This window comes from Dermacentor albipictus, chromosome 3 (assembly GCF_038994185.2).
Source record: "Dermacentor albipictus isolate Rhodes 1998 colony chromosome 3, USDA_Dalb.pri_finalv2, whole genome shotgun sequence".
In the NCBI taxonomy this organism is placed as follows: Eukaryota; Metazoa; Arthropoda; class Arachnida; order Ixodida; family Ixodidae; genus Dermacentor; species Dermacentor albipictus.
Window position 1 is genome coordinate 180,251,809 of NC_091823.1, and position 26,351 is coordinate 180,278,159.

Sequence of the window (26,351 nt, forward strand, 5' to 3'; positions counted from 1 at the left end):
CGTGTTGTATGCATTTGTCCTTAGGCGTGCCGGCATTGTGGAGTGGGGTCGAGTTAGTTTACACTCAGATGCTGGCTGCCGGCGCGGTAAAATAGGTGAAGCAGTGGGCACTGATGCCCCATTTGGCGACCGCGTGTCGGACCGACTGTCTCTCACCTGCAACGCTCATGCTAAGTCAGTCATGGCAGATCATAGCTTTCTCGCACCTTACGGTGATGTACCTTGAAAATAACATCTCAAATGTTTCTGTGGGAGCAGTAAGGGACTGTAGTAGAGCCTGGGCCGAATGTATAGAAGGCGAGCACCTTGGCAATTGCAGTTGAACGCAAGTGGCTGAAAGGCTGCCGGTGACACTCGACGCCCCTGCAACCGCTATGAGAATACGTTGTGCTACCCTAACGCCTCTTACGCAAATCTAATCTAACCAAACAGGGCCGAGACAAAAAGACAATAATCCTCCCGGCATAACCGCTGTGAGAACACGCTGCGCCTTTTACGCTGTCCTAAGGTAATGTAGCCGAGACACAGACAAATATCCACGCAGTGATACCGCTGTGAGAATTCGCCGTGTCATCGTAATGTCTGGTATGCTAGCCTAACCTAAGGTAACCTGACCTAGCCTAACCTAACGTGGGCAACATGCAAAGCCAATAATCCTCACGGCGTGACATCGGGCAATGGCGTTTAACTGCGGTTGCTCAGGAGCTGTGCATTTGTTTCACTCAAAGGGAACCACTCAAAAATGCTACTGAAAAGTCACGGACAGCAGCATACGAAAAGCCTGTCGCCAAATGGGCCGTCCGGACCCACCGCCTCGCCACACAGGCAGCCAGCATTGGAGCGTAAACAAACTTAACCACACTCCGCAATGCCAGCATGCCTAGGAGACAAATGCATACAACGCAAGCAAAGAAACTTCTCCTCCACAGTGCCTAGGCTGTACTTACTAGCAATTGTAAATGTGCATCCCGGCTAGCCTAGGGACAAATGCATACAAAACGAGGAAAGGAAGTTCTCCGCCACAGTAGTTTCCAGATTTTCTCTCTTGCACCTGCTCGTACTTGTGCCTGCGCAAAACATCGGGTGACCCCTCAAATGACCGTTTCGTCCTATTTCAACCACCCGCAGCCTGCGAACTAGGACGGGACGGGTATTTCGCGGGCTACTGGTGGTTTAATAGAGATGTGTTTAGACTTCAATTTGAAAGTCCATGTGCACGCATTCGACGTTTTTATTTTTATTACTCGTAAAATATGCGCAATTTTGTAACCAAAACTTGCTGATGGGCGCAGAAGGGTCTCGGGAACACGAAAATGAAGAGAGTGAAAATGCGATTTTAACTGCGATTTTAATTAACTGAATCTCGCATTATCGAGCGCATCAAGAAAAGAAAACAAATGCTTACTATGTCAACACGCTTTTATTTACTGTGTGAACGAGCCATTCCTGTTTCTATTTTGCTCTAGAGCAGTGCGCAAGCTGCAATTGTCATCTCGCGGCGGATTAGCTCTCGCAGCGGCCAAGGCCTCGCAACTCTTCTCACAGCGCATCTTCACCTGAGACAGGCTTTTTATTACTGTGCGCACATCCTGATTATTTCTTCGCCAGTGAGCTGGTTGCCATCCATTGTGGTTTAGCCAAGGCTCTTCATCCTGGAAAGCTTGTCAAAACGAAACCGCCCTGCACGAAACTGCGGCTGCTATCGACGTGATTGGGGATGGCAACTACGTACTCGTAAAAGCACGCAGCCTACGCACGCACTTTATTCAAAGCCAGCATTTTCTGAATAACTTCATATTTGGATTAGAAACGCACTCTGTTTCAATAGCTATAGTGCAAATAGGTCGTGCCGAAAAACTGACATCTATGATGTGTTTCCGGCTCCCACAATTGCTTCCGCCGCACGCTGCCACCAAGAAAGGCTTCGAGATCTCCATCTGTGATCTAGATGGTCTCATTGCTGGGGTGTGGATTTTGATGCCACCTATTACAGACCAAAACGATACAACAGTCTCAGATATTCGCTTTGTGGCCGGTGAGCGAACTGCTTGGTAAGTGGGCTGTTATGCTTTTTGTGCAGCTCCCGAGGCAGCCTACACCCACTGGAAGCAGACAGTATTCTACTTTGATGATTACATGACCGTCAAAAAGGGTGAAGAGATCTGCGGTGTGTTCAGCATGAAGCCCAACCCTAAGAACAAGGTATGTGCCTCCACTTGCTATGGACGGCATTGCTTTCTTTGAAAAGATGCACAGCTTTGTGAAGGAGTTTTGAAAAGATGCCTGATACATGATAGAGCCTGATAGATGAATGGGAAATGCATTTAGGAAGGTCGTTTATGTAAATCAGGAAAAGCAGAGGTTCCAGTACCGATCCCTGTGGTACACCCGATGTTACGGAAGTGCGAGACGATGAACATTCATGAGTCGAAACGTACTGAGTTTGATTAGACAGAAAGCTTTTAAGGGGGGATATGGGGATCAAAGCTAACTTTTTTATTTACCAGCCGATTTTGATGAAATTTTGCAGATGTTAATAATATCACATAAACAAAATTGTGAAAATATGGTGAAAATATGGCTGCAATATCTGAAGTACCTTTTTGTTTACAAAATTGTTCTGCTTTCATTTTTGCAAAATGCCTGCACACCTGTATATTGATGCTAGGAGTTCAAACAAACATTGATAGCACTCCTATATGTATCCTCCACACAGTGACATTCCTGTAATTTTTTTTAGCCTAACAGAATTTTTTTACATTTTCATTCTTTTGCAGCTACTTCCGTTGCATGAAAATCTCGACTGTGAAAACAAAAGATAACAAATCATTGAAGCAGCTATTTTGAAAACAAAACATGTCACTGTGTGCAGTGGTGCACAATGAGTCTAACAAAACAAACGGTGTAAAAATATTCATAACGGTGGCTGAGATATTGGCTTTGCAAGTTAGCCTTGGTGGTAGAAAAAAGTTTTGAGAAAAAGGTGTTCGAAGTTTTGGGCCATGTTTATTCGACTAGAAACCACCGGCCTTGTAGGTACAGATGTCAGGTTGATCTCTTGGATCTTTTATGCTTGCTTTCATGTGCTTTTTGTGCCCTCTTCTTGCGCAAGGCATCTTTCTCAGCTGCTCGACTCGCTTGAGTCCGTCACCACCGAGCATGCTCCTCCAGCCTAAACCCCTATCTTCCATTCGGTTGCTGACACAGAACCAAGTGACGCGGACAGTGGCGGCGGTCATATTCAACACCTCCGACAAGATGAATTGTGACTCAAGATGCAACTGCATGGTGCGACCGTTGCTGATGCACGGTTCGTCTTCACGGCCGGCAGATGCACGCGCTTGGACCGCACTTTTGTCGTTCATCTCGGTGACGGCGGTAGCACAATCGGGGTACGTCGCGGAGCATTTACAGGGCGTTGCAGGCCCGGAAGCATCGGAAAAGGCCGTTATTAGTTCGGTATCATCACCACTGGAACTCAAGGCTGCAACAGCCTGCGAATTGCCCGGCAATGCGTCGACAGTCTAAGCTTGCGCGCGGACGCATCTCTGCTAGGACTACTTATCCTTCGGATGTTCGGCGGCTTGCGCTTGCGGCTATTTCGTCGTCCACGTCCGCCCAGTCATGCACGAAACTACGAAATGAAATAGAAAACTCAAATCCGAATAAAGCGATGAAGCGGCGGCGTACCTCGAATATCCAACACGTAAACAAAGGGGCAGCAGCCAGCGCTCGAAGAAACGGGAGAAGCAGACGCCGCAGCAGCTCGCTAATAGCCATTAGCGAGCTGCAAATAGGCCATTAGTCAAACATATTCGTTGCGTTTCACATGAAAATGTTTTCCTCAAACCGTGTTGTTCAGTCGAAAAGAAGAAATTAGACTCAAGGAAGTAAATTAGATGAGAATGTATAATGTGCTCCAATATTTTGCATGGTATACTTGTCAGTGATATAGGATGATAGTTATTGGGGGAATGAGTGTTACCTGATTTAGGGACCGCAACAACCTTGCTAACCCGCCAATTGCTTGGAAGTCCCGAGGAACCTAGAGACTGGGAAAAGAGCATCAAAAGCATAGTGGAAGAATATGGTTCAGTAATTTTAAGCATTTTACAGTTGATTGAATCTTCACCTGATGAAGATATTTTCAGGTTTTCAGTCCACTTTTGTATGCTGACCCAATCTATATAAATGGAGTTAATTCGTAAATAAGAGCATATACTTACCGACGGTAGAGTGGCAGGAGGGCATTTGTGAAAAACGGAAGGAAATACATAATTCAAAACGGAACAGCACTTGGAGGGATCGCGACATTGTCAGAACGGGCTAGTTGGATTGATTTGCTTTCTGTGCCACCAACAATATTCCAGGATTTACCTGGATTAGACTGCAAAAGTGATGGGAGGTTGTTATCAAAAAGATATTTTGTGCATTTGTAATAGGATGGTATATTCTGTGTGAATGCTATGCTATGGTGCCCAGCGTTTGGGAAGGTTAGTTGCTTTGGCGCGACGAAAAATGTGCTTATTTTTGTTGCGTAGACGGCTCAGGATTCCAGTAAACCATGGCGAGGCAGGATTCGAAACAATCTTTCTTTTAGGCACATAGCGATCTATTGGTGTTAGCAGTTTGTTCTTGTACAACGACCAGTTCTCTTCAACGGTACGTTCAAAAAAGTTGACTGTGTAGTCAATCTTGAATGATTCTAGTTCATTTTTAATGGATGTGGTGTCGGCGGCATTGTAATCACATATAGTTTTAATGGTTTTCTTCGAGCGAACTTTCTTTTTAAGTGTTAAGTGGAGAAGTGAGTAGTCACTGATTCCTTTAATATGTTGGAGGAGAAACCAAATCTGGAGCTGTTGTAAAAAAAGAGATCTAAAGTATTTGAGGAAGTGCTGGTAGTACGTGTGGGTTCATGAATGAGATGATTTAGATTAAAATCGGCGCAGATGTCTAAAAATCTAAGCACCAACTTGCCCAAGAAGTCCTTTTGGAATATATAAAAAATGGGTGCACTCGGAAGATGACTGCTTAAAGGGCCCCTGAAACGGTTCGGACAAATTTTGTAGGCGCGTAGGGTACAGCTTAAGTAGAACATTCGCACCACAATTTAAGTGAAGCGTTACGTATTAATGGAGCTTCAAGCGATTAGAAGTTACCCTCCTCCCTAGCTATGCTTTTCCTCCTCGACTCGCTCGCTGAGCGAGCAACGCTAAGCTCCGCCTTCACTGGTTCAGCGTCACGATGCGACGTCACATCGTTCACTTCTGGTTGTTTAGGAGCACGCCCCCTCCCGCGCGAGACCTCTCCGCTAGCTGCTTGGCCGTCGACCGAGAGCTATCGAAGCAGCGTGCGTTGCGAGCATTCTGTCGTAGCGCCGAACGTGTCCGGTACTCCGCTAAAAACAGGCAAGCTGGTCATTTCGGCAAATGACTGGAGGCATAAACTCAAGCTGATGAAGGAACTTTAGCCTAGACGTACGTGAGCAGCCTGATTGGTCTGCACGGTCCAGACACTTGCTGGCGCAGCGCTTAACCAGTCAAACAAAGCGCTAATATTGCTCTAACCAAGTGTAAAGCATTTTAAACATTTATAAAAACAACGTGTTGATGATTACACTCCTGCGAAAAATACACACCAGCAGTAAAGAATACGCTTCGTTGCTGCTACTGTGTATGGTTGAGCTCTCTGCCACCAGGTGGCTGCACCCTGCAGACCATTCACATTTGCCCTTCTGCTCTTCTCGGCTCATCCCGTTACGGCACAGTCAAGCGGCCAGACCCTGTCCCCTTGCGCTTGCGTTTGCCATAATACTGGACTCGCGAAACGGTATTGCGTTAATAATCTTCCAGTGTAAAGTGACGGCCACAAACGCGCAAATCCTGGCGCCGATCGGATACCGGCAGTCCCATGCGCAGCAGCCAGTTCGCTTGTATACTACCCTGCAGAGGGACACGATGTCGCAGCTTGACATATTGCCAGTCGCTAGGTTTGCAGTCCACAAGGCAACAAAGTCGAATCATAGTGCTCGCGAAAAGACTGAGACCGACTCTGACCGCGGAGCTCTCGTCAAAATGGAGTACGTTGTAACACAAGCAGACGACACTTGCTGTGTGCCGGAAGTGCTGTGTACTGAAAAATTGTTCTTGTGCATTCTCTTTATATTACTTTCTTTTTATAAAAACAAGTGAACTAACATTCCAACTATTACGAAGATTATTTGTTTACCATACAGTTGGAAAAATTATCGACCACGCACCCTGGTCAGCCAATCAGATAGCTCGCCCACGTGACGTCATATGGGTTATTTGCATCATATGGGTAGGGGCGGCTTAAAATTCCACCGAGCAGTGTGCTACGATCGGCAGCGATGTGTATTTTTAAAACCTTATAATAAATTACATGCTTTACGCAGAGCACTTAGATGCATCAATTAATGATCAGAAGGACCTATTCTAACGACTCAGTACGTTTGTGGAAAATCGCCAAAATCGTTTCAGGGTCCCTTTAAGGGAGGGAACACCGTTTTGCACACTATGTTTGGAAAATTGAAATCACCTAGTAGGAACAATTGTGATCTTCGGTATCGAACAACTGATTTGTTAAGGACATCATGAAGGTCAGTGCAAAAACTGGTAGTGGAGGATGGGGACCTATAACGCGCGCAGAAGATGAGGCCGCCAGTGGGAAAAGCAACACGAGTGCAAACTGTTTCTAATGGTGAGTCAATGGAGATAGTGAAGGAATGGATAGCACAGCTCACGGAAATCAGTTCACCTCCGTCTTTATTTTTGCTGAAAGCCATGTTTCGGTGAGCACAACTATATCAGCTGAGCATGCGTCGATATGTGATGACTGATGTGCGTTTGTTGCTGATACTTCGGACATTTGTAAAAAGAAGTGGTAAGCAGTTTGCTTGCTTTTGAACACGAGATAGCTATGCTGCACCGAAATGTGAAGATTGTGGACCTGATGATTTGTTGTTTTTTGGGGTAATCGCGCTCCTACCATACTTCATCTGTAGCTGCGCAATAAACGTAACATTTTTTACTTTTTCATAATTAGCATTTCGTTTCATTTACATTTGATTTTTTAGCTTTTCAAATCACAATTTTCGAGCACAGAAAATTTTCATTTTGGCTAAAACAGTTTAACACAAGTGGCAACAAACATTAAAAGTTGTCATGTAGAAATGTGAGTGGTTCCACGTGGTCAAGAAGTAGGCAAAAATTAGTAGTGGAGGATGTAGTAGTTTTAGTAGTCTGCTAAAACACCTTTTAGCAGACACAATTGCCCCAGCCACAGAATATGCTCTTTCACTTGGGACTTAGGTGGCTGGTATTGCCAGGTAGTTAAGACAGTTTGGCTAGACTGGGTTACCTGAAGGAGCCCACAGTCTGCCACCAGCTATATGAATCACTGCCTTTTCTTAAGGGGAGCCATGGTTCGAAAAGTAGTGGTTTTGTAAAAGAAATTCACTTTTTCGTTTTAAGCTGCATTGTCATCTTTGGTCTATAAATTTTTATTTCTGTAAGTATCAAGCTGAAATTTGCACGAGAAGTCACCAAACTATGTGCCTAACTGAGCGGTTGTAACTCTATAATCCACCGAAAGTTTAGAAAATCCGTGCCGTTTGCAGCGTTCTCACGCGCAGAGCCTCACCGCCCGCCATTTGCAATCATCAGGGTGCACAGCCGTCAGCCCTTTCCTCCAAGGTTCAATGGCTGTCAGTTTCATATGTTTGCAGAGAACAAAAGGAAAATGAGAAAGAAAACGAAACTGTCGCATGTTTTGAATTACGCACCATGTAGCGTGGCGCCACCATTGGGCGGCGGTGCTCCTTTTGTGCAGTAAAGCCGAACCACTGCTGCCGCGCATTCTCACTAGCTGCACAGTTTTCCGTGTTCTCTCCGCATTTTCTTGAAGTGACTAGCCCAAAAAAGCACAGTTTTGACGCTCGGAGCCATAGAGCTCGACACAAATACCGAGAAAAGCGGCGTAAAACAGTTAAAGAAATGACAGTCAGAAAGATGCCGGCTCCGATGTCGATTAGGCCTACCGCAGACACCAGTAACCAAGTCTGTGGTTGTGAAATCTACACTGCTGTGGATTTCATCAGTTCATCGCAGAAAAAGGTGGAATTCTTCAAAAGTGAATAAAGGTTGGTTGGTGGCCCTGCTGCTAGCAAGGTGTTGTGTGAGATCGACGCATTGACGGCACTGGTAGCAGGTTCGGCATGCCCCACTTGCCAAGAATGGAAACTCGCCGTCTGAGAAGCAGCTGAGAAGCACAAATGACTTTCATCATACCTAGAGCTACGCTGCGAAAATCCCAACTGCCCTGACTCTGTGCTTTCATTCACGTACACGTCGAAGCAGATCATCTTGGTCGGGGAGTGTGGTGACCCCGGGGCGAACATTCGCTATGACATCGGGAGCTCATGCGATGGCTTCGCCATAAACAGGAACCCTGTTTTGGCAGCGAGTGCTATAGGTGCTGGATATGACCAGCCTTCGCAATTTTGTGCGATCATCGTCCTGCCAAAACAGCTGCATCACAAGACATTCCATGCTATTTTTAAGAAGCTCCATGGTGCTGCAATGGAGGCTGTTAGCCATAACTTGGAACAGGTACGAAAGGTCGCGAAGGATGCCATTGGCGGTGGCGACATGCCGGTCTTGTTTGAGCACTTAGCAAAAAAGGGGCCATAAAAGCCACAACAGAGTGGACACAGGTCTTTGCCTGGACTTTGATGTCCTTTCAAATTTCTTGCTTTCAGTATCCACAAGGATATGGGTGATGATCAGTGGTGTAGCTAGGTCATCTGGCACCCGGGGCCCATAGGTCTTCTGTCACCCCCCTTTCCAGGTGTAGCCGGCGGAAAGAGGGGCGTCTTCAAACGTATATGACACCACCACCCCCCCTCACTGGCCCCTTGCACCCGGGGCCCACGGCCCCCGGCCGCCCCTGTTGCTACGCCACTGGTGGTGATGATGAGATATGGCAAGCCTTTCGTCATCCTTTAAGTGAAAAAAAAAAAAAAACACCGAATGTTCACCCCATGCAATGGAACCTGAAGCAGCAGTGCACATATGCGGACAAGCAAAGTAGACGAAAACGCAGTTTTCGCAGTCTGTGTGCGGCGTGCACTAGCAAATTATCGCACAGCACCAGTAGCTGACTGGTGCAATTAGGCATTTGCTTTCTTAAATTATGACGCAGACTTAGGACCGGGGTGAGGCAGATCGTCATGAGAGCGTTCGTTTCACAATGCGCAGGCAATTTTCTTTATTTCTGTAGCCGTGCATGGTTTCAAAACACGGAACATTTTACAGTTGAGCGGAGAGGATTATTTTAATTCTGCAGTTCTTTTACATATTAGTTTAGAACCTGAAATTACTTTTGATATATAGAGATCGAGTTCTGTCAGTTTTCCTCTAGAAATGGTACAAATGTGATTTGTACTTTGTGGGCTCACAGTACGTCTCCGCGCACGGCGTCGCCAAGTGGCCCCCGAGAAGTGGAGCCTCACGACGCGGCACGACGGCGCACGGCGATAGACCCACCACAGGTTCGAGCACCGAGCCGAAAGACCTGGACGGCTCTGGCCGTAAGCATGGGCGCTCTCCCAGGAACACACGGCGTCCAGGACAGTTAAGGCGTTTATTGATCACAAATGGCCAACATGTACCCGACTGCGCCCAAACACACGGAGTACACTCGGCGCCCGCGGTTCCCGACGGCGAGGAAGGCGGGTTACACGCCGCGTCGAACAATGATTTACGCGTGCGGGCCGAAATGCGTTCGCAAACGCTACCTAGCGCTTCCCGTCACCGACAATGGTCTGCGACGGTTCGGACACGCAAAATTTGATGCACTGAGCGCCTGCGACTACCGCAAGGGCGGAACGCAAAGCCACTCAGCAAGTCACACTTACGCAAGCTAACAAAGCACGTGAACGTCCCCAGGCCGGGGCGTTGGGGACACAAATAGCTGGTCGCTCACGCACCTTGCAGCTTGCCTCTCGTGACCGGCGCTCGTCCCTCTCGCAGCAGGACTCCCCCGCGCACGGCGATCGTCCCCAGTCGGGGCTTCTTCCCTACGTCACGCCCCACGACCCAATCGCAGGGCCGCGTAGCATGACGTCGCGGGACGCGGCCGCGGCGCCCGGGGAAAACGGCGCGCGGGTCGAGGGGCAGGCATTTGGGAGAGGTTTTCCTCGCAATGGCGAATAAGTCTGGAGCCTTAGGCACAGCAACGACTGCGCCCCAGTAGACCAAAGGAACTCCCACATCCCTCTCCCCTTAAATGTCCCTACCAGCTGAGAAATAAGCCGGCGGCATGTAACACAAAGGAAAAGTCCCCTGTATCAGCCAGCACTAGATATTGCAAGGACGGCTAACCTCCTGCCTCCGTTCCAGCCCTTAAACACATATTAAAGAAAACGAGAACGATACAACCAGGGCAAATACACTAATAGCACAATTATTTAACACGTACAACAAACCCAGTGAAAATCGAGTACAACCGTATAACTCAAAGGGAAAACTGTACAACACACTGCTCCAGAATACCCCCCCCCCCCCCCCCAGAATAAACGTACTGTCTGCTACACGAACACAGAAACATACACACACGCACAGAGACACATGCTCACAAATAAACATTTAAAAAAAGTTGAAGAACCCAACGTACAAAATAAAACGGCAAGACGTCCCCGGAGCCTCAGCGCTCAGTCCCGAACGTCTTATACCAAAGCCGTCGCGGGCACTTGGTCGGCGGCCACCACGTTCGGATTTGTTTGTTTCAGTGCATTAATCCGTCGCTCTCTGTGGGCCACCTCTTCATCGCCTGGAGCTCCCTGCCGAACGAGCGCTGCGAATCCGGGGTCCTCCCGCATCTTTTGCCGGCACAATTGGGCCAGCTCGCCGTCTGTCAGCGCCGTTGCCGCGCCAAAAGGCACCGGGGGATCTCCCGCCGCACTCTTCTTCCTCTCCTCCGGGTGCATCCGGCCGGTGTAGTGGCTATGGTGAATAACAAGGGTCCCGCACTTCCCGCAGGTAGCAGCACCAGCAGGGAGGGGCAGGTGGGCGCCGTCCGCGGCTGCCTCCGTTAGAGTGAGCGTGTGCCCCTTAAAAGGATAGGGCACGGGGTGCTGGCACCTCTCCACTCTGCGCTGCGCTGGCCATGCCTTCACCGACACGTACCAGAGGGGTGCCGATACACCCTCCTGGCACGTCCAGGTGGCCACACTCCGTGTTTTCGCACTGGTCTCCGTAGCTGTGGCAGGCGGGACAGTCGTTGGAGCAGGGAGTATCCTTGCGGCTGGAGCGCCTGGCTGTGCAACCCAGCGCCGGTGTCGGCTGCGGCGGCGGCTCGAAGGGGCGACAAGGGCAGACGGCTTGCCCATCTTGAGCGCGAGTGCGCTGCAACTCCAAGCTACCGACAAAGGTGACTGTCGAGAGAGAATGACAGCGGGAAGACAGTTCCGGGCACCGGCAGCAGCAGTGCCAGCAGGAGTAGTAAATGCTGACGCCAGTCGTTTTCAAGGAGCGAGCAGAGATGGGGGGCACAGGATGGAGGGTCACGAAGCCAGCTGGACGTGGTTTTCGTCCCCTTTTGCACGCGCACACACGAGGCACCCGCGACACGTGCCCTTAGGGCTTGCAACGGATTCGGGCGCAGGCAACACCAATGTCTGAGGCATCCAATGTCTCAAACCTCACCCTCATCTGACGCTCCCGTGGTCACACGCCCCTGCTTTCCGGACACTTACGCGGCGAGTCTCAAAGACGAGACAACAAAAGAATGAGGGCACCAAGCGCCCCTCTACAGCTACGTACAATGGCGATGCGGGGTAAGAAGCGGGGCACTTTGAAAACAAGGCTATGCACACGAGGAAGGCTAAACCTATTATTCAAGCAAGAAGAAATACAAGCACTGAACAAACGGGCAAACTTTTTGACATCTAGTTAGGGCGGGCTGGAACCGTGGCGCGCTGGCCTCTATGCGGGAAATCCCGAGAGAAAAGAAACACTCGCTCGCAGAGGCAGAAAGCAAGAGTAACGCGTTTCTTTTACCAGAAAGGTCTGGCAACGCGAGGGCGAATTCACAATGGTGGTCGTCGCCTGAGGGGGTATCGATGCGACGGCCGAAAGCGGTCGGCAACACCGGACGTGCTCTGTTCCCCGGAACACCCGAGATCGCTGGGCTCCGGCGCCGGCTCGACTGGCCTGCAATGGTAGGCTTTCAAGTCGGCAATGTGAACGCGGCCCCTGGTTCTCCCCGTCTGAGGATCCGTCAGCTCATACACAAGTGGTGAAAGTCATTTCTCCACTCGGTAAGGCCCCAGCCATTTAGGAGCCAACGCTGCGGAAAACCCTTTGCTGGCGTCACTAAGAGCGTGGTTGCGTTTAAGCACCAAGTCACCGACCTGAAAGCAGACGTCGCGATGACTCTTGTCATACTGAGCTTTCTGCTGGGCTCGGGCGGCTCCCAAGCTGTCCCTTGCTCTAGAGAAAGCGCGGGCAAGCCGGGAGCGAAGCTGCGCTGCGTACGAGGAAAGGTCCCCTGGCGCATTCTCAACCCCTGCTCGGCACTGCGTAACAATGGTTAGCGGATTCGCCAGTTCACGGCCAAAAATGAGGAAAGCGGGGGAGAAACTTGTTGAGCGGTTTTGCGCCGTCCGGATGGCGAACGCGAGTTCGTTCACGTGGTCTGCCTAATCCTTCTGGCTCCTGGCAAAGGCCGTGAGCATCGACTTCACAGTACGATTAAAGCGTTCCGTGAGGTTGCCCTGGGGGTGGTAGGGCGATGCTCGATCTGAAGGGATGTACACGTCTCACGAAACACCCGAGAAGTGAAGTAAGACGCATTGTCAGTAATCAAACGCCCTGGAAATCCAAAGCGTGTGAAAACTTCCATTAGCTTATCCAACACTGCCCGAGCCGTCACCTTGCGGAGCGGAAATAGCTCCACCCACTTTGTAAAGTGATCGACCACTACCAAAAGGTGCTGAAAGCCCTGTTTACTCTTTGGAAAAGGCCCAATTAAGTCGCAGGCAGCAAACTGCCAAGGCCGCTGACTGTCAATCGGCTTCATTAAACCCGGTGGACGGCCACCGTGAGATTTCACCGGCTGACAGACGTGACAAGTCCGGCAATAACGGAAAACGTCGCGCTTCATACCGGGCCAGGTGACAGTGTGGCTGAGTCTTGCAAAGACCTTAGAGCCACTGAGGTGTCCAGCGGTTCATCATGAGCGTAGTGCAAAAGTGCGCGCCTCAGACTTTTCGGTATCACCACCTTAAACGGGTTAATTGATTCGTCCTCGGTAGCGATATATCTAAGCACGAGCCCATCGTGGTCCAGCAGGTAGGAATCTTCGGAGGTCCCAGCAATAAAAGCTGGCCCAGGTACTTCTGTGCTCGTTGCAACACCAGCAACAATACGGCGCTCCGTTTCCACTACTCTACCAGCAATTTCCTTGCAAAATGAATCCTCCTGCTGGGCCTTTAGGAGCTCTTCTCGGCTGAAAATAATCGCGGTCCGTTCAGAGTGAGAGCCAGTTCCATTACTTCCTTTTGGAGATACTGCAAAGGCCTCGTTCTCCTGTGTCGTGGTACGCGGCTGTCTTTCTGCGGCTAACTCCTTCTGCACCCGTGCGAGAACATCATGCGCGGTGACATCGTGTTCATTAAAGGCACAGTCATGAACGGTTAAGTTACCACCAGTGCCGGGCGATCTATTCACAACGCTCCCCTTTGGCTCGTTTACAACTATTTCCCCCACTGATGGAGAACTCTCGTCACCGCCCGGCTGTACAACACCGAAAACCTCTTTTACCGCAGTCTCCTCTATAGGTGGGGACTCGAAGACGGTCCCCCTCTCTTCCTCGGCCACTTCACCGCTCGCACAGGCGGGCGTGTCGGCGGCTTCCGTCTTTCGCCGCTCGCCTCCGGCATCAGCCGGGTGGGGAAGCGGCGCACGCGAAAGCGCGTCTGCGACGACGTTCGTGCTCCCCTTTCGGTACTGCACCGAAATGTCGTAGTGCTGTATTAGAAATGCCCAACGTGCCAGCCGACCCGCAGGTTCTCGAAGCCTCATGAGCCAGCTGAGCGCGCTGTGATCCGTCTGCACGACGAATTTCGTGCTGTCTAAATAGACGTCAAATCTCCTCAGTGCAAACACAATCGCTAAGCACTCTTTTCCCGTCACGGAGTAGTTCTTCTCCGCAGGGAGCAGCGCCCGACTAGCAAAAGCCAGAGGGTGCAGGACAGCATCGAATTCCTGAAGGAGGACCGCCCCCAATCCCAAATCGCTCGCGTCCGTCTGAACGATGAATTTCTTGGTCAGGTCAGGCAATCTGAGGCGAGCTGTCTCGGCGATGGCTCGGGACAAGCGGCGGAATGCCTGCTCCTGCTCCGGTTCCCAACGCCACTCCACAGACTTCCCCAACAACTTTGTCAGCGGTGCCTGGAGTTTCGCACAAGATGGAATAAATGACCGGTAGAAATTGGCCATTCCGAGGAAGCGGCGGAGGCCGCGTACACCTTTGGGGGCGGGAAAATCCAGGAGAGCCCGGAGCTTCTCCGAATTCAGCTCAATGGAGCCTCCTCCTAGGGTGAACCCCAGCAAGTGGACTCGAGTTTGCGCCACTTGTGCCTTTGCCGGATTTAGCGTCATGCCCGCTGACCTGATCTTCCCAAGTATGTCCCCAACGTGACGTATGTGCGCCTCAAACGTTTCGGAATAGATCACGATGTCGTCGAGGTAGCACATGGCATGGGACCATTTGGCATTGCCCAGAACCCGATCCATTAGCCTCTGAAATGTGGCTGGGGCGTTGCACAGACCAAACGGCATTCGCTCAAATTGAAACAGCCCATGATGGCACGTGAAGGCGGTCTTTGCTCTGTCCTCGGGTTCCACCTCTACTTGCAAGTAGCCCTTAGCAGCGTGCAGAGTCGTGAAATACTTCGCTGAACCTAGGCTGCCCACAATTGACTCGATGGTTGGCAACGGATAGGCATCTTTACGGGTAAGTGCGTTCAGTCGACGGTAATCAACGCAAAGGCGGAAACTACTACCATCCTTTTTTGGAACCAGGACGACAGGAGATGCCCAGGGGCTATCGGAACGCTTGATGACACCGGTCGCCAGCATCTCGTTAAGCACACCATCGATAGCCTGTCTCTTGGACAGGCTAACCGGCCCGGGGTTGCGCTTCAAAGGACGCATATCCCCAGTCTCGATCCTGTGGCGTACAAGGTCAGTGCAACCTGGGTCTTCTGTGAACAGGTCGTCATAGCTGAACAGAACTTCGGACATGTCAGATTTTTGTTTGAGCTCCAGCCCTACCGCACGGGCGATCAAAGGGTGGAACAAGCCACCTCGCGCAGGCACGTCTATCTGAGCGGTAGTGCACGCAGAATACTGCGCCAGAAAGGGCTCAACCCCCTTATCTAGCGCGCCGTGCGGGCCCGCCACTCGCTCCGCGGCGACACATGCCGGAGGGTCAGCGAAAAGCCTCAAAGGGGACAACGGTCCCACCCTATAGCCTCCGTTCGCAATGTCTACCACTATACGGGTCTTACGAAGAAAGTCACGACCCAGAATCACGGGAACACTCAAGCCAGGCAAATGAATGAAGCGATGGCGCCTCGTTCGACCATCCCAATGAACAGACAGCCTCGCTGCCCCGCCTGCGGGAACGGAGCCGCTGGCTAGGTTAAAAGTTGCTCGGCATTCGCGCAAGCGAACAAAGCGCTGCTGCAAGAGGGTCAAAATGTCGTCGCCAAACAAAGAGGCACTGGCTCCTGTGTCGAGGAGCGCGGCAAATTCGCGACCAGCAATAGTGACAGTGACGAATGGCGCGAATGCATCCGCGGGAAAGCCCGCACGACACACGGAGGGAGCGACAATCACTTCGGTCGGACGTGCGTTCACGCCCTACCCCCATCCCCGTTTCCCTGCCGGAGGGTGCGTCTGGGGCAGTAACGAGCAATGTGGCCCAGCTCACTGCACTCGAAACAGCGGGCTCCGCCGCGCGCATTCCTGCGGTTGAAAGCACTCTGCCCCGGTCGTCCTCCTCCGCCCGCTGCGCTGCCCTCAGGCCGTTCGGGACATGCGTCTTCCGCTGGGCGCGCGCTGCTGCGGATTGCTTGGCGTATTTGAGGGGGCGGATTGGGCCTTTGCTCCGCGCGCCGCGCGTACGCATGAGGATCCAAGGCGCGTTCGCTGATTCCCCAAGCTTGCCGGTTTTCAAAGCCCACCGCAAAGGTGGAATGCGCGGGCGATTGCTGTTGGCGTGAACGGAAAAGAGTTCCCGTCCATGCACAGCGCGGCTCTAGCGCCTCGCTTGCGGGCGGTGGAGGGCGGTAGGCACGCATGGCCAGCAGGTCGCCTTGTATACGCTTGGCCTCGGCGGCCATGTCCTCCAGATCACGGAACCGACTTCCACGCAGGTAGGCCGCAAAGGTTGGGTGAGCCTGCCTTATCACCCTCTCGACTCTCTCGTCGCCGGAGGCCGTCGGCTCCGCCATCTGGAACAGCTCCTCCATCGCTCGCACATACTCGAGGAGTGATTCGTCCGGGGCCTGTGTCCGCAACTCGAGCTCGCGCCGCATTCTACGATAGTAGTCGACAGGCAAAAATTCTTGGCGGAGAGCCGCCTTGAAATCTTCTAGCGTCGTTGCGCGGTGGCCGGAAAGCCTGTACCACTGTGCTGCTCGCTCTGTAAGAGCAACGGGCACAACACGAGCCAGCATTTCGCAGTCATCAAGCCCCACAGCTGCCTGATAGTGTGCCAAAGCGTTTGCGCCAACTAAGCTTGCACTCCGTGTTTCGGGCTCTGGGAGTTGAGCTGTGCCTCCACGCTCGACACCAGCATCGGCTGAGTAATCGAACAGGGCGACATTCGCGAGAGTCGTCAACAATGACGACTCCTTGAAGCTGGAAAACATGGCACGGCCAGCCGATCAAGCGGGTCTCCGGCTCGTTACGCACCGCAGCAATGCAAAGGCAGTTACTGCCCCACGTTGGGCGCCAAAATGTGGGCTCACAGTACGTCTCCGCGCACGGCGTCGCCAAGTGGCCCCCGAGAAGTGGAGCCTCACGACGCGGCACGACGGCGCACGGCGATAGACCCACCGCAGGTTCTAGCACCGAGCCGAAAGACCTGGACGGCTCTGGCCGTACGCATGGGCGCTCTCCCAGGAACACACGGAGTACACTCGGCGCCCGCGGTTCCCGATGGCGAGGAAGGCGGGTTACACGCCGCGTCGAACAATGGTTTACGCGCGCGGGCCGAAATGCGTTCGCAAACGCTACCTAGCGCTTCCCGTCACCGACAATGGTCTGCGACGGTTCGGACACGCAAAATGTGATGCACTGAGCGCCTGCGACTACCGCAAGGGCGGAACGCAAAGCCACTCAGCAAGTCACACTTACGCAAGCTAACAAAGCACGTGAACGTCCCCAGGCCGGGGCATTGGGGACACAAATAGCTGGTCGCTCACGTACCTTGCAGCTTGCCTCTCGTGACCGGCGCTCGTCCCTCTCGCAGCACGACTCCCCCGCGCACGGCGATCGTCCCCAGTCGGGGCTTCTTCCCTACGTCACGCCCCACGACCCAATCGCAGGGCCGCGTAGCATGACGTCGCGGGACGCGGCCGCGGCGCCCGGGGAAAACGGCGCGCGGGTCGAGGGGCAGGCATTTGGGAGAGGTTTTCCTCGCAATGGCGAATAAGTCCGGAGCCTTAGGCACAGCAACGACTGCGCCCCGGTAGACCGAAGGAACTCCCACAACTTACATGCGTGTAATATATTTAGCTTTCAACTCTTCCAGATGCCACTGAATGCGTTGTCCCACTCAAATGTTGGGCTTCCTTTTTGTGGATGGCTCTTTTGTGACGTGTTCTAATGTATCATATTATACCCCCAATCCTGCTACAGCCTCGAAAGAGGCTAGCAGTATTCCCAAATAAATAAAAGCCTGCAATGCATATGATTTTTTTACGTTGTGTATGGTTGGAGCTCGGGCGAATTTAGTCTCGTTTCTTTTTCTTTCGTGCGCGGCAAGCAAAAAAGATGGTTTAAAGTGCCGAAGCAACAGCTTGGCAGGGGGACAGATAAAACCATTTGAGGATAAATGACATATTATTTACAAAGACAAAATCAGAGCCATATTGTTCGGCATCCGTTTTTACATTGTGTTTTTGAACACTGAGTACTTTCCTGTGCAGTGGCTTGCAGGCCAGCTTTTTGCGGTAAGCAGCCCTGTCTGTCACAGTAGCGCCGACGTTGGCTAAGAGTGGCCTCATGAACTTATCAAACACTACAGATAGTGTGCTTGCGGCGTGGTTATCCCTTGCTGGGCAAACGAAAAGGGGGCACTGCTCTAGTCGAGGCAATAACAGTTCAACCAGCTTCTGACGCACGTTGCTCTTTTTTATGTGCAGCAGGGCAATGTCAACAGCCTTCTTAACGGTAACAAGGACCGGGACAAAGTGTGAGTTTGGGAATGTTAGCCCACCCCTTGATTGCAGGTCAATAAGACCCATCAGCACGGGGCTGGGTCCATCCGACTGGTGGAAGGGAGGGCAGAAGCTGCATGTTCTCCGCTCCTCAACTGATCTCGCCACGAACCCTGCTACAGTAAAACCTCGTTAAACCGTACCCGCTTAAACAGTAGTTTCGGTTTAAAAGTAGTAAAGTCAATTCCCCGACTCAGCGCCCATTGAACATAATGTATTTTGTATCCGCATAAACCGTACCAGCTTATTGCGTACGCATCGGTTAAAACGTAGCGTTTCCACTTTTCGTCGCGCAAACACGGCGGTGCATCGTCTACATCGGGCGGCCCGGCAGAACAAGCCTCAGAGATCGGTACAACGGCCTCCAAGCGCCCTGTGCGTTTGCACGTGAAGCCGCATCAACATCATTTCGACGCCGCATGGACGCCGTGCCAGAGAGCGTTGTGGCTGTGGTTGTGGCGTCGTGCAAGCGAGGACTCGCGTCATGCCGAAGCTAGGATAAAAAAGACGCCGGGTGCTCAGCATAGAAGAAAAATTAGACATCGTCTGTGTTACCGAACGTGACACGAAGTCGGCGCTGGCCCGCGACATGGATCTGCTGTTGACTACAGTGTGTGGCATTTGGAATGCGAAGTTGCTCGGCAGCGCTGCTGCAACCGCGAAGAGATATGTCGGCTACGAGGATCGACTTTTCACCATCGTTGCCGCTGTTGTTGCCGAAGTGTCAACTAGCGACAGTGATGAGGACGACACGGAAAGCGACACCACGGGCTATTCAGGCCCGACAGTGGCAGAAGCTGCGCGTTACGTCAGCCTCATGAATGCGATCGTCGCAAGGAGAACAGGGGCGCGATAACGTAACTATTCCAAACGAAAAGTTTTCCGAACTCCGGCACCCGGCAATGAAAAAGGCGCCCCGGGACTTATGCAGCACTACTGCGCGCGTGCACGGAGAATACATAACGCCAACGAGGAATCTGCCGTGCGAGTGTTTGCCGAGAGGAGGGGGGCTGGCTGAGAAGCTGGCACGCAGCTTCAGTAAGCTTGAGGCCGCTGTCGTCGTGCTAGGCCATCGCGACATCAAATGAAAATAACACTTACGTCCCGCGAAGTGAATAAATACTGCATGTTTTTTCCCCTTTCATCGCATTCTCTCTGAGTTCCGTTTTCGACAGGTAAGTGGGCGATCTCATGCTATTTCGCTTAAACTGTACTACCGTTTAGTACGTACTTTTTCCGAGCTCTGGCCGACTACGGTTTAACGAGGTTTCACTGTATATATAACGACGGACGAAATCCATCTTTTTCGCGGCGGACGGCGCATCACGTGACTACGCGTCACGGATTTGTGCCCTCTGCGCGTCGTCCGCGACCCCCACGGACGGAAAATGCCAAGCTATTTTTCGCATCCGGATTTTGGGGGTCGAATGCTGCGGATTTAGCCTAGCATGCTCTACAGTCTGGCAACAAGCGCTGCTTTGGTATATTTCTGAAACAGTTTCATCGCTACTAACACCATTCGTGTTCAATTCGGACAAAACAACAGCCATTGCGGCCAACCGTCGTTTCCTTTCGATCTCCATTTTCATTCAAAGTGAAAAAAACCTATCACAAAGTGTTTGTTACACCGATGGCGCCCTCTAGAGTGAGTAGAAACAAGCAATCATGCTAACTTGCGGCCACTGAGATCCGCCCGGGCCGCCGCAACATCTTCGAGGCCATGTTCAGCCAATACAGCCGCTCTAAGCCTACACGCCGAGAATCTGAGTATCGCTTTCGGAAACGGTGCCCACTCATCACAAATATATTGCTGTGGAAGCTTCTGGACACAAATTTAAACCAAATACAATCCTCAGTTTGAAAGTTACGGGCCTCACAGTGGACGACGACGACTTTACAGGTTCGAGGCGGACGGCAGTCGCTTCGGGCGTAGCCGCCATCTTTATTTTTCCGCCGCGGTCGCCTACTCAGTCCGTCCGTCGTCTGGATGCGCTTCGCAGCCGGACGGGCGGCGGAATAAGCGTCCGCGGCACATATTTGCGCGGAGCCGTCCGTCGTGTGGATACACCATTAGCGTGCGTTTGACGGGTGCGTCGCTTATGTATGACTGTCTTCCAACAGCCACCTGTGTCGTCGTAGATGTTCAGGGTAGCATCTCCCGCTATCCTTTCCCCAGTCGGAGTGTCTACCTCTCGTTGTTGGGAGGGAAAATTGGCGACGATGGGATCGGCGGCCATTCCCGCGGTATCCACCTCGGGCGTTTTCGTTGTTGTCGAGGAACGCGCGGCGCTCTCCGTCGCCGATTGCGTCTTCTGCTCGTTGGAAAATGACGTTGCGGTAGATAAATGCTCCATCGAAACAGAGCGGTGAATTGGCCGAAGGCCCTTTGCACGCCCGTTTAGAACATGGGCCTTGGAAGAGCTGGTCGCTTGGCGCTCTTTGTTCATGGTGTAGAAAACACGCCAAGGCAGCTATGGCCCCGGCAGGGGCAGCCGCGTTGGAACTTCTTCAGAGCTGTAGGGCCGCGGGGAGCGGCAAAAAAGTCCCGGGAAGAAAAGGCGGTCGGTGGGAAACGGCGAGAAAGCCGCTTCCCATATGACTCCCGGCGAAAGCGGTCCGGGCAAGGGCGGTCAAGGGCGGTCGGTGAAGGTCGCGTAGTCTCGGTGGTTGCGGAGCGCGCTGACGACACGTCCGTTCACTTCGGCCGACTGATTGGAACCCTGTGGAGAGATTGCGTCGGTGTGGAGCTTGCCGCGCGTTCATAGTGCGGAACGAATGAAAGCCTTTGCTGTGAGCGTTTTGGCTACGCGTGCCATGCAGGCAACGGGGAACCGACAGACTGCGTTCAATGACGTTTTCTCGTTGATGGGCATCAGCCGTGGGGCACTTCACACGAAAACGTGGCAGACCCACGTGAAGACGAAATTGACGCCAGCGGCCGACCGCACAGCGCGTAATCTGACGAGCGACTGCACGCGGTCGGTTCGCGACCTTTACGCTGAACTGAACGTGGGTCATACCGGGAACATCGCTGTGTCGTATGACGGGTTATGGATGACCCGCGGTCATACGTCCCATATCGGCATCGCTGTTTCGTATGACGGGTCATGGATGACCCGCGGTCATACGTCCCATATCGGCGTCGGCACCGTGATCGAGTTTTTCAGCAGACTTGTGCTTGACTGTATTGTATTGAGCAATTTCTGTGCTGGGTGCAAGTCGGGGGTCTAAGAGTGACCCTTCCTATGGAGCCTGGAAGAATGGCCACAAGTGTTAGAAGAACACTAACAAGAACGCTGGCGAGATGGAGGTGTAAGCTGCCCTCATCCTTTTCAGGCGATCATTAGAGCGGCGCAATCTGCGGTATACAACGGTACTCTGTGACGGGGACAGCCGCAGTTTTCTCGCTTTACAAGATGATGAAGTGTATGGCTATATCCCAGTTGAAAAAGAGGACTGTGTGAATCACGTGCAAAAGCGCATGGGACGGGTTTGCGCAACTTGGTGGCAAAATATAGAGACCCTGGTCTTGATGGAAAGGGCAGCTTGGCATCAGACTTGACCTCCAAGTTAACCTCATACTATGGATGGGCTCTGAAGACCCACAAAGCAGGTGTAGATGCCACTCAAAATGCAAGGAACCTTGTTTAACTGCGCTAACAAACGGACCACAGAGACCGCATGGGACAAGGACGGGCGCAGACTTGCAACTAATGTTTATTCCACAAAGACCACATATAAGTACACTCCCGACATACACCACTGCGCGTGCGCGAAAAAGGAAAGATAAAGGAAAGAAAAACCTTGTGTATGCAAAACGCAACCTACCTACGCTCGTCAATAAACCTCATCTCACTGTTGTGTAAATAAACTGAGGTGTCACTGTCAGAGTCTTGTCCCTTCTTTCTATTATAGTACGCCTCGAGTAGCTTTCTGGCTCGGCTATCTCGGCAGCGGCACAAAATCTTTACTTTCTTCATGATCCGCTTGCACGGGCACGCCAAGCAGTGGACAGGGAGGTGCCCATTCGTATTATTTCTAATTCACAGTTCATGCTCACGCAAGTGCACATTCACGCACCTTTCTGTTTGGCCTATGTAAACTTTGCCGCATGATAGAGGTATCTGATAAACTACTCCAACACTGCAATCGACGTGTAAAATGGCGTGTATTGCTCCGCACCCTTGGATCCTATCTTTACTTCTTCCTATGCGCAAGCATAGCCCAGCGAGCTTGCCGGGAGCCGAGAACGCTGTCACCCATGAACTTTCACCCATGAACTAACAAAGGGTAATAATATTTAGTTTTTAGACAGCGCTACAAGCTTCTGTGACGACCATTTGTGCTGGAAATATAACCCAAGATCCCAAAAGAAATTGTTGCCCTACGATTCGGCTCATTCGAAAACGGTAAAGCGGGCAGTAGCCTCCCAGTGTATCATATCAGCCTTAACAAAGTCCTGCACACACAAAATGCAGGAAAGCTTTGACAGGCAGATTGTGAGGTTGGAAGAAGCAGGTTTCCCGCAATCAGTCATTTCAGCAGTAGTGGAGGCAGTGTTTAAGAAGATAAAGACGGAAAGCAATATTACTGAAGGCGCAAGGATAAGAAACGTAAAGTTGTGCCTTATGTTCGCAAGACTTCCCACGACTTAAAAAAAGTTGTGAAATGGTATGGTGTTGAGATAGCGTTCTCGGCTCCCGGCAAGCTCGCTGGGCTATGCTCGCGCATAGGAAGAAGTAAAGATGGGATCCAAGGGTGCGGAACAAAACACGCCATTTTCCACGCCGATTGCAGTTTTGGAGTAGTTTATCAGATACCTATCATGCGGCAAAGTTTACATAGGCCAAACAGGAAGGTGCGTGAATGTGCGCTTCCGTGAGCATGAATTGTCAATAAGAAATAAAATGAATGGGCACCTGCCTGTCCACTGCTTGGCGTACCCCTGTAAGCCGATCATGAAGGAAGTAAAGATATTGTGCCGCTGCCGATATAGCCGAGCCAGAGAGCTACTCGAGGCGTACCGTATTAGAAAGACGGGACAAGACTGTCAGTGACACCTCAGTGTATTTACACAACAGTGAGATGAGGTTTATTGATGAGCGTAGGTAGGTCGCGTTTTGCACATACAAGGTTTTTCTTTCCTTTATCTTTGCTTTTTCGCTCATGCGCAGTGGTGCATGTCGGGGGTGTACTTATATGTGGTCTTTGTGGAATAAACATTAGTTCAAGTCTGCGCCCGTCCTTGTCCCATGCTGTCCCTGTGGTCTGTTTGTTAGCACAGCTAAACAATGTTCGCTAATATGTACCACCTCGTTCATCAACAAGTTCTTCTAATCAAAATGCAGGGATGGCCACATATCATCACATTACATCAAGCGATGATGTGGCTAATCACACTCTTTGTCCATCAGGCCCAAACTCCAGGTGCAAGCAAAATGCTGCAGTGGCCAAGGGTGAGCCGGTTCCAAAACACTCGAAAGCTTCCTACTCATGTGTGTCAGGCTTTACGTCCGATATATGAATGTCTTTCAGACAAGAAACTGCTGCAACGTTGCCAGCATGGTAAAATGCAAAATAACAACGAAAACCTGCATTCTATGATCTGGGCACTGGCACTACAAGACCGGCACGTTTCTTTGTTCATGGTGGAGGCTGCTGTGGCAGAGGCAATATTAAAGTTCAATGCAGGCAATGCAAGTGCCTCTGTCGAAATCCAAGCCAGCAAAGTCGCACCCGCATGGCCGAGAAAGATAGGCGTCGAATGGCAGTATCAGCCAAGAAGCGCAAAGCATCAGAAAATTTGTACCTGTCCCTTAAAAAAAGCGGCACACAGGGGCTGGGAGTCGGCAGGACTACATGCCTGGTGCCTACTGAGCTGTCCCAGCTGTAAATTTGTACATAAAATTTGGTTTTGGACGGTGTCTCACTTTTCTCAAAACATGTTTTTGGGTCACTTCACCAGACTCGGAGTTGTATCTCATGATCTAGAACAGCTAGAGCAATATTTCTTTAGCAGAAAGCCTAATCTGTACATTACGAAGTGCGCAGAATTTCAAATTTGTGCGCGTGTATATTTCCATTTTATTAATTTTCTTTTAGTGTGGTAGTCTTAGGACAAGGAAAGTATTTTGATCGCCTGCAGAATGGCTAATTAGAATTTCATTTGAAAACGTTCTGCAGCATTGCAATTATTGCACATTGAGGGGTAGTATCTAGCTATGCAATAGTATTCACTTTCCGCTGAGCAGTTGTTTTTCCATTGTCTCCGGAAACAATAGAGTGGCAGCACTGTCAATCTCCTGAACTAATGGACCTACAAGAAAAAGTATTGCATAGTTGCAATCAGCACGAAAAACTAAGTAAGCTTCTTTATTTTCATCAGATTTGGCCATAAGATGCAGGAAATAACCTCCGCAACCCATGTCTCCCCTTAAAGCTCCTTTAACAAATTTAATAACACTGCACAATATTGTTCACGCAGTCATTCTTATAATGGACCAATTAGTTTTTCACGATTTCTTGGTCTTTAAAACCAATGCCCCCCCCCCCCCCCCCCTTGCAGGATCACCTCAGCGTAGTGCTGCAAAGACTGTGGCTTGACCAAGACAGGAGAGCTCACTGAAGTGTTCTGGTCTTTGTCTGTGACTAGCACTGATCACTTGTTCTTGGTTGCAGAGGGACCTGGACTTCAGCATAGACATCGACTTCAAGGGGGAGCTGTCAGAGCTGTGCGAGAGCTTTGCCTACCGGATGCGCTGAGAGGGCTGCCAATGATAAGCTGTGCCGTCAGCAGAGGGAGGGAGGGCCTGCACCAGAGGGGAAGACAATAAAGGGACATCTACATCCTGTCTTCGTGTTTCCCCTTGTTGAGTCTGCCTCGAGCATTGCTTGCTCTTGTGCTGGTGTGGCTGAACATTAGTAAAAGATGGGAGCTGTGACGAAACCAGAGCGTAGGCAGTAGTCACCTTACATTCTGCATCTAGATTTCTTGGCTTTTCTGGCTGGGTGTACATACGTCATTGGTGGCGCTAGCAAATTAATGAGGCATCTTAGCATGCCGCTTTGGGTTGCATGATAAGGGACCTGTGTGCATGTTCTTTTGATTCACTCAAGTGCCCAATTGGCGCTCTCGCGCAAGTACAGTTGAATCCATTTCTAACAATATTCAAGTGCCAAGAAAATTATCACCACGTGAACGTGAAAATCATTACAGACATGCATAGGTCGGCGCACTCATTTCAAAGGCGTGAGTGCCAGAGTGAGCCGAGGTCAGTACGAGCATGAGTGAGTGCCAGTGAATGCGAGTGGGAGTGAGTGCGGGCGGAGGTGAGTGTGAGCGGAGGTGTGTCAGTGAGTGAGCGTGTGTGAGTGCGAGCGAGTGCCAGGTGAGTCTGAATGGAGATGAGTGCCAGTGAGTGTGAATGTGAGTGAGTGGAGGGGAGCGTGAACCTGAGTGCGGATGAGTGTGAATATGAGCGAGTGCTTGTGAGTTGAGGTAACTGAATATGAATGTTAGTGACTATGAATGTGAATAAGTGGTTGTGAGTACGAAGGAGAGTGAGTGAGCGTGAGTATTAGCGTGGGTGAGTATATCACAGCTAGCACAACAATTGGACTTAGTTCCCTTGAAGAGTGGAACGTAATAGCGTAAACGTGCTACGTTCGCATCGGAAATCAAGGCAGGCTGTTGTTGGCGGGACCCTATCGAAGAGGAAGTGGACCCGGCGTCGAAGGCGGGCATATGCCGCATCCGAACTTAATATAAAACCGTGTAGAGCATACGCACCATCGACCGACAGTGGCTGAATTC

At 51.2% G+C, this 26,351-nt stretch overlaps 1 protein-coding gene across 2 annotated transcripts in view; it reads left to right on the top strand.

The window, feature by feature from the left end:
- Positions 1-25,391, top strand: part of LOC135916711 (protein arginine N-methyltransferase 1-like) — a 199,118-nt gene extending 173,727 nt beyond the window's left edge. For both annotated transcript variants that reach the window (XM_065450152.2, XM_065450153.2), the window contains 2 exons: positions 2,081-2,202; positions 25,217-25,391. In XM_065450152.2, the coding sequence (XP_065306224.1) occupies positions 2,081-2,202; positions 25,217-25,300 (206 nt within the window). In that variant the 3' untranslated portion in view covers positions 25,301-25,391. The remainder of the gene's footprint in view (positions 1-2,080; positions 2,203-25,216) is intronic.
- The last annotated feature ends 960 nt before the right edge of the window (positions 25,392-26,351 follow it).